This window comes from Delphinus delphis, chromosome 1, assembly GCF_949987515.2.
Source record: "Delphinus delphis chromosome 1, mDelDel1.2, whole genome shotgun sequence".
Taxonomy (NCBI): domain Eukaryota; kingdom Metazoa; phylum Chordata; class Mammalia; order Artiodactyla; family Delphinidae; genus Delphinus; species Delphinus delphis.
The window spans coordinates 117,955,737-117,971,659 of record NC_082683.1 but is presented as its reverse complement, the minus strand read 5'-3'; the positions used below and the strand labels follow the sequence as shown (position 1 = coordinate 117,971,659).

Here is a 15,923-nt window from a genome sequence, read left to right as displayed (position 1 = left end):
AATTATTAGCAACAAGGCAAGGATAGCAAAAATAACATGTCCTACAGAGAAGAAATGAGAAGAGGAGGAGGAAGGTAGAGCTTACAGGCACGGTGGTGAGAAAAAAATGAGCAGGATTTGTTGTTGCGACTGAAAAGATATCTCAGGGTTATACTGTCCTAGGAGAAGACAGCTACAGAAAGTCCAGATGGATTGGTGGAATATTCTGGGAATTTTACAACTAGTACTTTTATAAATCAACAAGACTCTTATTTTACTTTCTTTAGAAGCAATGCCCCTAAAGTCGACCCTGGAAGGTCACTCTCAAGAGTTCAAAGCTCACTAATTCCCACAGTCTAACTCTGCTGATTTGCACAGGCTGTTGCCTTGATCAGACTCCTGTGAGGGTTGGTTCCCTTTAACCCAGATTCTGTGGTCATCACTGGCTTCCCTCACAACAAGATCTTTTTGGGGGTGGGGGTGGGGTGCAGGAGCAATGTGACCAGGACCTCACGTCAAATGCCTGTTTCTATCTGGGGTCCTGGCTCTGTGTGACTCCAACAGGGGCTGAATGATTGGGATTTCCTGTGCAATGTCACCCCAAAGCAGAGGTGAGCTGAAACCAAAGGAGAGTCGAGCTGTTCTTGTATCTTCTTTTCTTCTTCCTTCAGGTATTTAAAAAACAAACAAAGACTTGCTCTGGAGAATGGTTCAGGATTTGGCAAATTTAGAGGAAGAAATAAAAGGAAATGGAGAAATGATTCTTAATGAGAAACCTCGGCTAGTATTTATCGCTTGCTTCCCAAACTCACTTTTTACTCGTCCCAGAGAGATATTCCACCTGCCTAGCTCAGGCAGGGTATGAGACAACCCAGTAGCAGCACAATGCTGCAGGGCGAGGGTAGAAAACCAAATATGAGGACTGGTGAGTGTCTGAGATTTTGTCCTTCACAATGTGTATCTTTTTTTTTCGGTACGCGGGCCTCTCACTGTTGTGGCCTCTCCCGCTGCAGAGCACAGGCTCCAGACGCACAGGCTCAGCGGCCATGGCTCACGGGCCCAGTCGCTCCGCGGCACGTGGGATCCTCCCGGACCGGGGCACGAACCTGTGTCTCCTGCATCGGCAGGCGGACTCGCAACCACTGCACCACCAGGGAAGTCCCACAATGTGTATCTTTATTTCCTTTTCTTCTACTATACCTTTCATATTCATTTCTTTCACATTTCTTTCCCATCTTTCCCTTCTCTCCTTCCTTTCCTTTCTCCACTCTTAATCTTTTTACCTCTTCTCTCCATTTATATTTCTTCCTGTCGTTCTTCCCTTGCTTGCTTTGATTCCTCCTTCCTTATCTTCCCTCTTTTCTCTTTCTTCTTGACTAGACTGATTAAACGTGTGGATTTCAAACAGATTTCTGGGTTTGACTGAAGTCTACCACTTTTTAAAAAAAATTTATTTTATTTATTTTTATATACAGCAGGTTCTTATTAGTTATCCATCTTATAAATATTAGTGTATATATGTCAATCCCAATTTCCTAATCCATCCCACCACCATCCCACCTGCCACTTTCCCTGCTTGGTGTCCATACATTTGTTCTCTACTTCTGTGTCTCAATTTCTGTCCTGCAAACCAGTTCGTCTGTACCATTTTTCTAGGTTCCACATATATGCATTAATATAAAATTTGTTTTTGTCTTTCTGACTTACTTTATTCTGTATGACGGTCTCTAGATTCATCCATGTCTCTACAAATGACCCAATTTCATTCCTTTATATGGCTGAATAATATTCCATTGTATATATGTACCAAATCTTCTTTATCCATTCACCTGTTGATGGGCATTTAGGTTGCTTCCATGACCTGGCCATTGTAAATAGTGCTGCAAAGAACATTGGGGTGCATGTGTCTTTTTGAATTATGGTACCCTCTGGGTATATGCCCAGTAGTGGGATTGCTGGGTCATATGGTAATTCTATTTTTCGTTTTTTAAGGAACCTTCATACTGTTCTCCATAGTGGCTGTATCAATTTACATTCCCACCAACAGTGCAAGAGGGTTCCCTTTTCTCCACACCCTCTCCAGCATTTGTTGTTTGTAGATTTTCTGATGATGCCCATTCTAACCGGTGTGAAGTGATACCTCATTGTAGTTTTGATTTGCATTTCTCTAATAATTAGTGATGTTGAGCAGCTTTTCATGTGCTTCTTGGCCATCTGTATGTCTTCTTTGAAGAAATGTCTATTTAGGTCTTCTGCCCATTTTTGGATTGGGTTGTTTTGCATGAGCTGTTTATATATTTTGGAAATTAATCCTTTGTCCGTTGATTCATTTGCAAATATTTTCTTCCATTCTGAGGGTTGTCTTTTTGTCATGTTTATGGTTTCCTTTGCTGTGCAAAAGCTTTGAAGTTTCATTAGGTCCCATTTGTTTATTTTTGTTTTTATTTCCATTACTCTAGGAGGTGGATCAAAAAAGGTCATGTTGTGATTTATGTCAGAGTGTTCTTCCTATGTTTTCCTCTAAGAGTTTTATAGTGTCTGGTCTTACATTTAGGTCTCTAATCCATTTTGAGTTTATTTTTGTGCATGGTGTTAGGGAGTGTTCTAATTTCATTCTTTTACATGTAGCTGTCCAGTTTTCCCAGCACCACTTATTGAAGAAACTGTCTTTTCTCCATTGTATATCCTTGCCTCCTTTGTCATAGATTAAGGTGCATCATGTCATTGACCATAGGTGTGTGGGTTTATGTCTGGGCTTTCTATCCTGTTCCATTGATCTATATTTCTGTTTTTGTGCCAGTACCATATTGTCTTGATTACTGTAGCTTTGTAGTATAGTCTGAAGTCAAGGAGTCTGATTCCTCCAGCTCCATTTTTTTCCCTCAAGACTCCTTTGGCTATTCAGGGTCTTTTGTGTCTCCATACGAATTTTAAGATTTTTTTGTTCTAGTTCTGTTAAAAATGCCATTGGTAATTTGATAGGGATTTCATTGAATCTGTAGATTGCTTTGGGTAGTATAGTCATTTTCACAATATTGATTCTTCCAATCCAAGAACATGGTATATCTCTCCATCTGTTGGTATCATCTTTAATTTCTTTCATCAGTGTCTTATAGTTTTCTGCATACAGGTCTTTTGTCTCCCTAGGTAGGTTTATTCCTAGGTGTTTTATTCTTTTTGTTGCAATGGTAAATGGCAGTGTTTCCTTAATTTCTCTTTCAGATTTTTCATCATTAATTTATAGGAATGCAAGAGATTTCTGTGCATTAATTTTGTGTCCTGCAACTTTACCAAATTCATTGATTAGCTCTAGTAGTTTTCTGGTGGCATCTTTAGGATTCTCTATGTATAGTATCATGTCATCTGCAAACAGTGTGAAGTCTACCACTTCTTTGGTATATGATCATGTGTAAATTTCTGGACTTTCCTATATCACATTTTCCCCATCCACAATGGAAAGATACTAAGCACATCTACTTCAGAGTTTTGTTCTAAGGGTTAAATGAGATCATGTGAAACACTCAGCATAGACTTGGCAATTAATAAGCATGCCATAATGTAAGATGCTACTATTAAATTTTAGGTTTCTTTTGGAAACCCAGTTCTTTCTCCAGGCATTGTTTACCTCCACTGATGTGACTAAGAAGTCCCTGGCCCCAGCTCTTATTATAATTTTGCATACAAACTCTAAAACACTGGACTCTTTTTCTAGGTGAACACTTCCTTAGTCATCTCCCTCAAATTTTCCTCTTTTCTATATTACAAAAAGGACAAAACCCAGTATTTTCTTTTCTCATGCCATATTTTTATGTAACATCTAGACATCAGAGAAGCAAAGCAATACATATCACAACAATAGGTTTTGATGATGAACAATTTAGTTGGTCATCACGTAGTTTAAAGGCCTCTTTAATGGCCTATATGGGAAATATAAATCTAAAAAAGAGTGGATATAGTGTATGTACAACTGATTCACTTTGCTGTACACCTGAAACTAACTCAACATTGTAAATCAACTATACTTCAATACATTTTTTTTAAAAATTCCAAATATATTAACATACATAAAACTAAAAACAATCTAATTTAAAAATATTAGGATAAAACATAGAAGAATATTAGTAAAATACCCTGATGAATTGGTCTTTGTAATCTTGGTAAGCAACTTTTATCCATAAAACAAAGATTGACAGATTGTTTTATAAAAAGTAAAATATTCTCATGTGCAAAAGACACCGTAAACAGAAGCAAAAAAATATTTTCAAAAATATGGTAGACAGAAAACTAATATAAATTTCATGTAAAGTGCTTTAGCATATTAATAAAAAGAAAACCCAAACAATTTGGAAAGGATATGAACAGTAGGCAAAATGGAGATATGGCCAGTGAAAATTTATAAATATGCTCAACTTCATGGCTGGTCAGGATAACACAAGTGAAAACATTAAGATGTCATCTTTACCCCATCACGTTGGTAAATCTGAAAGGAATTATCTAAAGCTAGTAAGGATACGGGGTAATTGACATTCTTTTATACTGTTCATAAGAATGTGAATTTTTAGCACCTAAAATGTACTTACTCGTTATCTCAGTGATCCTACCCTTCTTCTGGGAATCCATCCCAGAACATACCAATACATAAGGATAGAGTACAAGGATGTCTACTATTGATAACATATATTGTTAATGTAAGTTAATTGTTAAAAATGTATTTTTATCAATTACAAGTCAGTAAAAACTTCTTGAATCAAATATGGTACATTTAAACTATGGAATGTAATGAATCTATATTAAAAATAATTGGTAGATAGCTATACCCTTGGGAAAATGTTCATGATATTTTTTAAGTGAACAATGGAAATTATCGATATTTACATACATATACATACATGATTATGTATTTTTTTCTTCCAGTTTTATTGAGATATAAATGACATACAGCACTTTTTTTTTAAGTTTAAGGTGTACAGCATAAGGATTAACTTACATACATCATGAAATGATTACCACAATAAGTTTAGTGAATATCCATCATCTTATATAGATACCAAATAAAAAAAAATTTTCTTGTGATGAGAACTCAGGATTTACTCTCACCAACTTTCATATGTAACATACAGCAGTGTTCCTTATATTAATCATGTTGTACATTATGTCTCTGGTACTTATTTATCTTATAAAGGAAAGTTTGTACCTTTTGACCACCTTTGTCACCATACAAAAATGTTACATTATTCTAGACTATATTCCCCACACTATACATTTCATCCCCATGACTGACTCATGACTCATTTATTTTGTAACTAGAAGTTGGTACCTCTTAATTCCCTCACCTATTTCACTCATTTCCCCACAACCCTCTCCTCTGACAACCACCTGTTTGTTCTCTGCAACTATGGCTCTGTTTCTGTTTTGTTATGTTTGTTCATTTGTTTTGTTTTTTAGATTCTACATATAAGTGAAATTGTATTTTTCTGTCTGACGTATTTCACTTAACGTAGCACCCTCTAGGTCCATCCATGTTGTTGTAAATGCCAAGATGTCATTCTTTTTTATGGCTGAGTAACATTCCATTTTATATTTATATACCACATCTTCTTTATCCATCCATTTATTAATGGGCACTTAGGTTGCTTCCATATTTGGCTACTGTTAATAATGCTACAATGAACATAGGGGTTCATACATGTTTTTGAATTAATGGGGTTTTTTTTCTTTAGAAAAATACCCGGAAGTGGAATTGCTGGATTGTATGATAATTCTATTTTTAATTCTTTGAGGAACCTCCATACTGTTTTCCATTTTGGCTGCACCAATTTGCATTCCCACCAACAGTGCACGAGGGTTCCCTTTTCTCCACATCCTCACTAACATTTGTTATTTGTTATCTTTTTGTTAATAGCCATTTTGACAGGTGAGAGGTGATATCTCATGGTTTTGATTTGCATCTCCATGATCATGAGTGATGTTGAGCATCTTTTCATGGGTCTGTTGGCCATCTGTATGTCTTCTTTGGAAAAATGTCTGTTCAGATCCTCTGCCCATTATTTAACTGGGTTGTCTGTTTTTTGGATGTTGAGTTGTATGAGCTGCAACAGCACACTCTCTGTGAGAGTCTGACACACGTCTAGTGTGTGAGAGAGATGACAGTTTTGTGCATTTTGAGGTGGAGTTGTAAGAGTTTCTTTTAAATATCTGTGAAGAATTTGGATTTCTTTGTGTATTTTTCTCAGGAAACGGTCCACAGTTTCCATCAGATCCTTAAGAGGATCTGTTCCTCAAAATAGTTTAAGACACTCTGTTCCTAACACCTTGTAAACATGACAGAAGTGGGCGTCTCATGACATAATAGACATAGTACCCATGACTGTGAATGTGAATGTTTTATGACATCTTTTCTAGGGAAAAGAATTTGTAAAAGGAAAAAGGATTCGGAGAAGCTTTGGCAGGGATCCGTCTCTCAGCCATCTGTATCTCCCTTCCTCCTCCTCAGTCTCCTACTGTTCCCATCTTCTCTCAGTCAGGCAGGTAATTGGAAGTAGAGGAAGCGCTGCTCTGGAAGGTGAACCCTATCCCTTGAAAACTTACTAAGGACCTGCCAGTAACCCACCAAATCTGTTCAGCAAAGTCTCCGAAGACTGCCTTGGTTCTGTGACTCAAGGCAGGCAGAGCAGTGGCAGGAACCAAAGAATATACAATATTCTTTTGCTGATTTCTTTCCCAGAGCTGGCATGAGAGAGATAAAAACTGGGTCTGAGTCATTTTCTATAATCACTCCACACCCTGCTATTTCTCATAACATGCCTCTGTGGATGATTAATGTGTTTACAAGCAGATAGTTTTTTATGAAGCATTTATTGACCCTTATTATTAAGATGCGTGTGTTTCACTGGAAGCATCTGCTCTGAGGCCTTTAAAGCACATGATGATCAAAATAGGCATGCATATGGAAGGAGTATTCTGTCCATGGACCACAAGCAGTAAGCTCAGCATGCCAAAGAGTGACGAAATAAGGGGGAAATACAATGGAAAAACACACTTGAGAAAAGTATTACATAAAATAATTTACTTCTCATTCAGAATGACTTTCCAGACCTATTGGTGAGACAGAAGTCTGTGAGTACAGATACAATCTGAAAGTCATAACAGTTCTAATAGGGCAAGACCAATAGAGTTACCACGTTTGGATCCTGGAGTTAACTAGAGACAAAGTGTGGAACTGCATATAACAGAAAGGGGCGCTGATGAGGAACTCTGGGGACACTGAAAGCAAGACTGCCAGAGAGACAAAAAGTGTACAACTGAGAAAACCTATACATTTAATACATTGAGATTTGTATACACACACTCCGGTGTCTTCATTTTGCAGCCTATTACATCTATTGGCTTAAAAGCCACAGAGGTGCCCATGCATGTAATTTATACTGGAAAAATCCTTTCAGTGTTCAGGTATGCATGTGTGTGCACTTCAAAGGCAGTAGTTTTAAAAGAATGAGAAGAAAATTACTTCCTGGCCATTCATTAATAATTCAGGTGATATCCTGCACCTCCATTTATAAAACGATACAGTAATAAAAACACTGTACAAAACATCATAAATAACATAAAGGAGACATTTTCAAGTATTGCATCTGCCTTGAGAAAAGTTCTAAACAGTAGTTCTAAAAATTGGTATCCGTTTTTCCTTTTTTTTTTTCTTTTCTCTCTCATTTCATCTCAGAGCCTAGAAAGAAATGCCTTCAGTCTGTGAGTCCTGATGTTTGGGATGGAATGAACCAGATTCTACCTTCAAAAAAGAAACTTATGAGGGCTTTTCAGTTTGTGAAAACATGTTCCCCCCTTAAAAAATAGAATCTCTCCCCTGATGCTGGTTTATAAGGAATAGGCAAATAGCCTAGAGCCATTATGGGGAAACAAACGACCACAGTGAACTAAGGAGCCTCATCTGATGGCTAAAGTTCTCAGGGAAAATCAAAATGAGAAGAGCACCTTAATCAAGAGAGGAAAAAAGAGTAGGGGATAAGAATATTAATCTTTAAATCCTGTGCCCTTACTCAGCCGGCATCTTATAGTAGGTAGAGCTGGCGAGGCCCTGCCTAAGTTTCTTCATTCTGTTCAAGCACCTCATCTCCAACTCCATACCAATCTGGCTCCCACTATTACGCACCAAGCATCCAAGTAAGGAAGGGGAGGCCAGCAGCTTGGGGACTCAAAAGTGCCATTAGTGATAACCAGCTAAAGACAGCCCTATGTCAGGCAGGCATAAGATTCTTTACGTTTGCGCCTTAGGATACTGTCCAACTTGGAGGCTGTCGGTGGTCAAACTAAGCATGAAATCCCTGGGATGTTTCTCTAGCAAAACTCATGGAGTTTTACAGAATCAACTTTGCACAGGTTAGCATTCCTTTCTTAGCCTGCAGGGCAGCTGGTTTAGTTTGCCCTGTTCAGTTGCAGAGTGAAAGACTGGGGATCAGAACACGCATGTATGTATGTACACACACTCTAGTTATGAGCACCTAGGGTCTTTCCTGCCATTCTTGCAAAAATATATATGTATGTATATCTACATACATATATACAGAATGTGTGTATGTACATATGTACATGTGTATATATATATATATATATACATAGACACACACACATGCACACACATATGTACATAAAATAGATCAACCTCATCTAAACATCTCGAGTTTGGAGAAAGTGCTGGTTAACAGAACACATGTGCCTGTGGATGTCACATGAAGTGTCCCAACCACCAACCAACCAACCTGAGGTCACACTGTTGGCAGGAGAGAAAATCCAGACCCACAAGGCCATTATCTGGATACTTGCTCACATGGCACCCTAAAAGGAATTTGGGAAAATTGGACTGGAATGAGGTCCTGCCCTGATGAACACCAGAACACCAAAACAAAATCTAGTTTTTGTATGGGAGTGACTCACACATAGCCAGCAGCATGAACACTAGGCTACAATGTGAAGAAAGCACTGATGCTTAATACAGATCAATATTTGGCCTCAGGTTTTCCAGGCATAGAGTCTTGGCATTTCGGCCTCCACCACTGAGCAAGAATTAGGCACACTGGGGCACCAGGGAAGGACAGTCTGTAGAACTTTTGGCTCCTTTCTGCTTCTCTGACCCACAGCTGGAAAGGTTGGCCAGATCAAGATAGAATCGGGACTTGAGGAAGCGGCGGTATGAATCCTTTTCCATCAGGTTGAAAATCTTCTTCTGAGCCTCATCAAAGCAGGTTATCGTAGGCTCCAGCATGTTACGACTTGTCTCCTCCCTGGTGCAAGAGTCCAGGTTTACCTAAGGGCCAGAGTCCAAGGCTTCATTAGACATTTTACCCCATAAGGATGGGAGGCTGCATGCTTTGTACTGTGTGCACTCTCTATACCCCAGAAGTGAAAAAAAGGACATTCAGCTCGACCCTGGCACATGTGAGAGAACATAAAATGTTCAACTGCTTCAGGGTGGGTAGGGCAATAACTTCAATGATTTCTCACAAACTTGGGATATTCCTCCAAAAAAATTCATGATGGGAGATCATCTGGATGAAAGAGCTTTTTACTTAACTTATTTATTTGGGGTTGTCAAGATTGTAATAACCTGCTTCACTGTTGTACCTTTAATTCACATCGTCTAAGGATCCATGCCATTGAATGTCTAGAAAATTTCACTAGGATGCAGACAGTTCTTTGCCACGCAGACCTACCTCTTTCGTTGCCTGGACGGAGATGAATTCATTATAGATCTTTTTGGCCTTGGGACTTAGTTTAGAGGGTGATTTGATTTTCTTGTACTCTTCACAGCTGATCCAGAAGTCAATGTTCTCCTCACTGTATTCAGACTTCAAGAAAGCTTTGAAAGCGGCCAGTCCACCTGTGACAGAGGAGAAAGAACCACTGTTGTCATCACAGTGACTGCCCTCGTGGGCACCGTATTGCAGATAAAGCTGGGCTGCTTGAGGGAACAAGGCATCTGTTCAAACAGTGCCCTATTTCCTCCTTTTGGGAGGTCACTGGAGGTCAGATGTTTGAAGTCTCTTTCAAGAAAGCGTTATGTTTCTGAAATGCCTATGCTGCCCTCAATTGCCAAAGTGAGTTTGGGAAAGAGAAACTGAGGTCGATTCTGTGAGAAATCTCAATATTTGGGGGTTTTCCTCTACCCATTTTCTATGTGATGAAAGAGATGGTTTTCCACATGGACTGTGTATGAGCTTTCTATTGTATGTCACAAAGCTCTAGGATCTGGTAAAATTTTAAGCAGGCTGATTTTCTTGAGTCTGAAATGCAGAAGAAATCCAAGGCTTTCTGTAATTCCTATGAGATCAGGCATAATATGAGATAACTTGTCTATCCAATGTGCTATATCTTCATCTCAGGGAGTGGAGGTTGGGGGAGAAGCTGTCATACTTACATTCATGACTAATCAGGTTTTCCAGTGATTCAGCCCACTTTTTGACTTCCTCTTGGCTCACCCTAGAGACATTACAGAGAAAGAATAACCTGAATGCTAGGATACAAAATGGGGGCAAAACATTTAAGATCCTGAATAAAACCCAGAGATTTTATTTTCCATCATTACGCTGAGACCTGTCATTGCACAGGGCCGTCTTTCCACTAGATGTATGGAAATTTCAAATGCAAACGTGATCTCCATGGAAATGGAGGCCATCATGATCCAAATCTAGGTCAACTAGGGACATCACTTCTTTTTCTCCTTACAGAACATCTCTGTCATCAGATAGTTAATACGCAGTGGCTCTTTGCCAAGGCCTTTTCTCTTACCTCTGACAAATCACCACTTTGTCCCTCTTGCTGTGGGAAGAATTATGTTCACAGGAATCAGACTTCTGCAGCAAGAAACCGAGCCGATGTTTCATATCTTTTGCACTGCACAGAAGAGGGCAAAAAAAAAAAAAGAATAATGATACAGAGCTCTCTTTAGAAGATACCCTAATGGTACAGTTCAAAGGGCTCATCACTAGTAAAGGGGCAGGGGTAATTTATTTAGGATATAGGAGTTGAAGCTGGCAAGAACTCTCAGGAAAATGAGATTCTGCTTCTGCTTCTGCCTACGACTTACTGCAAAACCTGGAGCACAGCCTCCTTCATCAGTAACTGGAATTCTGACCCTTCAGTCTACCTGCGGAGCCTCTTCTGTAAACCTGTCATTTTGACCAAAGGAACACTTAGGTATCTTCAGCAGAAACACATTCAAAACTTGACTATTCTCTGAGTAAGTTTTAGGTATTGGAGAGCAAGCAGTGAACGGTGAAATATAGCACTTGCTTGTTGTGCGCCACCTTCTGGAGGGTAGTTGCTACTTCCATCTGCCTCACTGCTAGCAGAGCAATGGAGAAGAACCTGAGGAAGTAAGGGTTTGTTCGACTCCAGCCTGGATGTGGTGAGCAAGTCACATTATGGAGGTGTGCAGCTCCAGCAGAGAGGAGTGGAAAATGAGGGAGTAAACACAAATGTTCAGGCTGAAACCTGAGCTCCTGCAGGTTTGCTTCTAAGGAAAGCAAGCTTTCCTGCTATTGCTACTACTTTCCTTTTTAACATCTACACTGTAAGGATATTTACACTATAAAGCACATTTGAGGCTCAAAAACAATAATAAGGAGAAGCAAGCAAGAGTCATCACTGAAGCTCTGATTATTTAATTGGAGCAGAGCTTCCAGCTTATGGTCACTGTTTAATAGGTCGCTAGGGTACGGCAGGGCATGTGACTCATTCAAAAAGGAGGACCTTTTAATAAGCTTTGAGCTCAACCTCCTCACTTTTTGTTATTTATTCTTTTGCTTGGATCTCTTTTCTTATAAAAGCTGAGATACAGTTTTAAAGGAGAAATGTTGTTTTGAAGGAAATGAAAGACTAAATGAATGACGAGTTGTTCCTGTTTAGAGGGAGGAAAATGAAGCCACAAGGATGGCTACTGATATAATAATGCCTTATCTATGTGCATTTCTCCAGAAAGTTTAAAATCCATTATATTATTGTGCTGCCCCTAAAACAGTATCTTCTTTCCCTCACAAGACTGTTCTCCCTCCTCTGTTTCCCCAAGTGGTCACGGGATACAAAATCTTCCTTAATGATAGCAAGATCTAATCATGAAGCCTGCACTGATTCTAAGGTGATAATGTAAGTATATTGTGATTGGGTCAAAATAGAAATCATCTCATGTTTCCATATGCCAGGTCCAGCTGAGATCTGACAGTTATCGACCAGCGCAGAATCTTTTCATGAAGACTTGAAAGTACTCTTAGCAAGTACATTACACTTGTCCTAATAACACAGTAGAACCATAGAAATAAAAACCAAGATGACTCCACTGACCTCTGAAGTAAGAAACCTGGATTTGATCTGCACTGTGCCACCCACCACCTACGTGACCTTGAGCATTTCACATTCCCCCTGGAGCCTCAGGCACCAATGTGAGAATGAAGGTGCTGGACAAGATGATTCACAGTTCACCAGTGAGGAAAGGGAAGAGCAGTTGACCCTGCTGATACAGAGTTTACCTCCCCAGGTTAGCGTCTTAGCTCCTGGAAGGCAAAGCTCTAGAGTAATTACTCACCTGTCTCCTAAAATATTTACCAGAGCATAACCTTCTCCTGACACTCCTGTATTTTGTATGATTAATTTTCTAGATGAGTTAACTGAAGCTTGGATTGATTTGCTCTATTCAGTTCAGGAAATTAATGGTGGAGGTCAGGGCCACTGTTTTCGTAAGTGCTCCCTGCCAGCCCTTCCTGATTCATTTTAAAGTAGCCATGAAAGAATGAAAAAAAAAACAGATTATTTTTTCATACTCCTGAATGACAGGAGGTAAACTCCTTAGGATTACACAAAAGACTGTGCTTTCTGAGATAATTCTGAATTGAAATTTAAGGTGACTTCACCTGCAAATTTAAGGTTTGCAGAGGAACAAGACAGGGGGTGGTACATGTACAAATTGACTTTTTACTTTATAAGATTAAGTAATGTAATATGCACTAGTTTTGTAGTTTTTCAGCTAATATATGAGCATTCTATGAAAGCATTTATTTATATCTTTTTTAAAACGGTAAAGACATATGAGTAGCTGCATATCTTTAAGGGTTTTTTTTTTTTTAGTCAAGAGACAGTACTTTGACAAAACAATGTCTTTAAGATGAGATCTTCCACAGAGCCCTTAGCTGATTTGTTATGATCAATACTTCTCAACCACCAATCACATATGGCATTTCGAGAACTAGAGGTAGGAGCAGAGAGATAAGGGAGACCTAGTTTTGAAACTCTTATTTTATTGTAGCATTTGCTTATAAGGACACAGAGTGAAAGATACTGCAGCATCACACAGACAGCATAGTGCCTTTCTGGTGATGTAGCCAAACTTCATTCTGAGGTATCCTCCCCAAAACGAGATCTAGTATACAATAAGAAAGCCCAGACCCATGATTCTACGTACCTCAGTGATATTCAAATAACAGTAACACAGGTAGAGACATTACAGACCACTGTATATAGTCCAAAAACCTCATATCGCTTCTTAATTAGAACTAGCTTGGTCAGAGGGTCAGAACAGTCCTCAAGACTAAGGTCATAGAAAGCAACATATGGGATGCCAAAATTTGGAGTGAACACTTCCCAAGTCACAATTTCTAGCTAGTCTTGAAGGAAAGCTAGGAGGCTGATGCTCTCCTCACCACATTGTTTCTAATTCCAAAGAACCAGGCTAGTAAGTAGGATATGCAAACAACTTAAAAAGTCTATCTGAAAGTTTAACACTATCTGGTTTAGTGGCTGAAAATAATCTTACCTCCTCAAGCAAGAAGCCGGCAGACCTGCAAGTCCTTTGCACATCTTGTGTAGTGTGGGATTCACGTTAGGAAAGAAATGCAGCAGGAAGAGCTGTGGCTTCTGTTCTGAGCACACTTTGCCTTTTCTCCGGTAAAGATACTGTCAGAATCCTCTGAGCTTCTCCCTCCCAAGCCTGTGGGGTCTCATTTATAGCACAGCCAAGACCGTCCAGCCAATCAGATGGCAGCTCTGTAATACCATCTCCTCTCAGCCTCCTTCTGTTTCTCCAGCCTCTGGAAGAGATAAGGAAGAAAGGGCTGATGCAACAATGCAAAGTGAACAGGCAGAAAAATCCTCCTGCAAAGTAGACATACAGAAAATATAAACTTGCTCAGTGCTCTACGGATGTCTGAGGTTTTGAATGTCCAGAAAAGGAAAAGATAAGTTTACAATGCTACAAAACATGGGGTTTATTCATTGTCTGTAAAAACAATGTCAAGGGAACTTGCCTCCTGGAGGGAAAGGGGCTAGCAGGAGTTCATGGGCTTACTTTGGGGCTGACTCTCAATGCACTTCCTCCTTTGGATTAGAAATATTATTTCATACATGGTCTAAAATCTGATTCTCACTGTTTCCAAAAGGGAGTGGGCAGGATCCATCGTTTCCAGGCAGGGATTTGCAGAAGTTGCTTTCTCTGTTGCCACGTTCACACAGGGATGTGCGGGAAGAATAGCTGGAAGATAGACAGTTATACACCTGGCAGCACAGAAAACTAGCTGAGGGAAAATAGATTAGCTACATCTGTAATCAGCCTAACTGGAATACTTTTCTAGAACTCTTACTAAGAACAGGACTCATCCAAGCATTGACAATCTCTTTGGTACATGTCTGCCTCCAGCAAAATGCTTCAAAACAGCAGCCGGAAGACAAGAGGAGGGAACAAATGAATAAATATAGACACCTGTTCTTATCTGTAAGTGGATTTATATCTTACTATGTCTTATGCAATTCTAGGTATCCAAACTAGTATTTCAAAATATTGAGAAACAGTGAGACAGGGAGAAAAGAAACATAGGTAGTTTGCTTTGCATGTTACCAGGGTCACAGTGAACATAAGAATATCTAACCCTGCAGGTGCTTCTGAACCAACCTGGACAATTACTATCTTTGGTACACAATATGATGGATTGAATACTTCAAAGAATCATGCAGGTGTTTCACATCTTGTAGTCGTAGCTCAAATACTCACATCAAAGTTACAGAGGGATCTTCTCCGTCTAGGAAGGCTATGAGTGGAAGGAGAAAATTAATTGCTATGTCAGAACTGAACAGCTTTCATTTTGAAAGCAGAAAGGTTCCTGATCATAAGATTCAGGGAACTGTACTTCTATTAAAAGAAGCTGAGGCATCTAAGGGTTTAGGCGAAGAAGATGAAAAATAGATGGGTTCCAGTGAGATGCAAAGGCACCCAAGAATATAGAAGGGAAAGTGGTAAAGAGCAAGGCCCCTACCATATACATGACCCTGAACATCCCTCACTGCTAGCCCCTGTCTATGGCTAGCAGAACAAGGAGACGGCCAAGAAATCTAAAAGTGCAGCGAGACCATAATCTCCAGTAGATGCATTTAAATTACAGGAAAAAGCTCTGGTCTTCTCCCATGAAGACAGAAAAAAATGTATTAGATTAGCTACTGGGCAACTTTTCTTTGAGGTATAACATAGAACAAATGAATTTCTTTGGGAAGTTGGCAGCCATCCTCAGTGGTGTTGTGGAAGGGACTACCGCCCAATGCAAAATGCAAGAGGCCAAGGAAGGTAGACCCAGGGAGATAAACCAGTCAGAAATGGCATCAAAGAGGAGGGACTAATTAAAAGGGAGAGATGGTCACCCTAAGATGGACCAGGGCCTTCTTTGCTTACCTGGGCATCCAAGATAGTGATCACTTAAATAATCTGATTTTGGGAACATGAATGAAGACCTGATGGGAGCTTGATATCTTGGACCTAGATCAAAGAGAAGCCTGGTTTGTCATGAGTTAAATATAAATATTCAGATGAGCTGAATGGGATTTAAGACAATCTAGACTAACAACTTAATTTTATCAAAAAGGAAACAGAGAGGGAAAGTGACTTGCCTTCTCACTAA

At 39.5% G+C, this 15,923-nt stretch overlaps 1 protein-coding gene across 1 annotated transcript; it reads right to left on the bottom strand.

The window, feature by feature from the left end:
• Positions 1–7,028: 7,028 nt before the first annotated feature.
• Positions 7,029–13,943, bottom strand: RGS4 (regulator of G protein signaling 4). Its single transcript, XM_060033362.1, has 5 exons — positions 13,796–13,943; positions 10,780–10,884; positions 10,409–10,470; positions 9,705–9,871; positions 7,029–9,298 (listed from the first exon to the last, which is right to left on the bottom strand). The coding sequence occupies exons 1-5, from the start codon at positions 13,837–13,839 to the stop codon at positions 9,059–9,061; spliced, it is 618 nt and encodes a 205-aa protein (XP_059889345.1). The 5' UTR covers positions 13,840–13,943; the 3' UTR covers positions 7,029–9,058.
• Between the last annotated feature and the right edge of the window lie 1,980 nt (positions 13,944–15,923).

Excerpts from the sequence above, each read along its gene's own strand:
- RGS4 (XM_060033362.1), bottom strand. The coding sequence starts at position 13,839 with ATGTGCAAAGGACTTGCAGGTCTGCCGGCTTCTTGCTTGAGGAG. Across the intron at positions 10,885-13,795 it reads CCGGCTTCTTGCTTGAGGAG|TGCAAAAGATATGAAACATC; the intron begins GTAAGATTATTT and ends TCTTCTGTGCAG. Across the intron at positions 9,872-10,408 it reads AAACCTGATTAGTCATGAAT|GTGGACTGGCCGCTTTCAAA; the intron begins GTAAGTATGACA and ends CCTCTGTCACAG.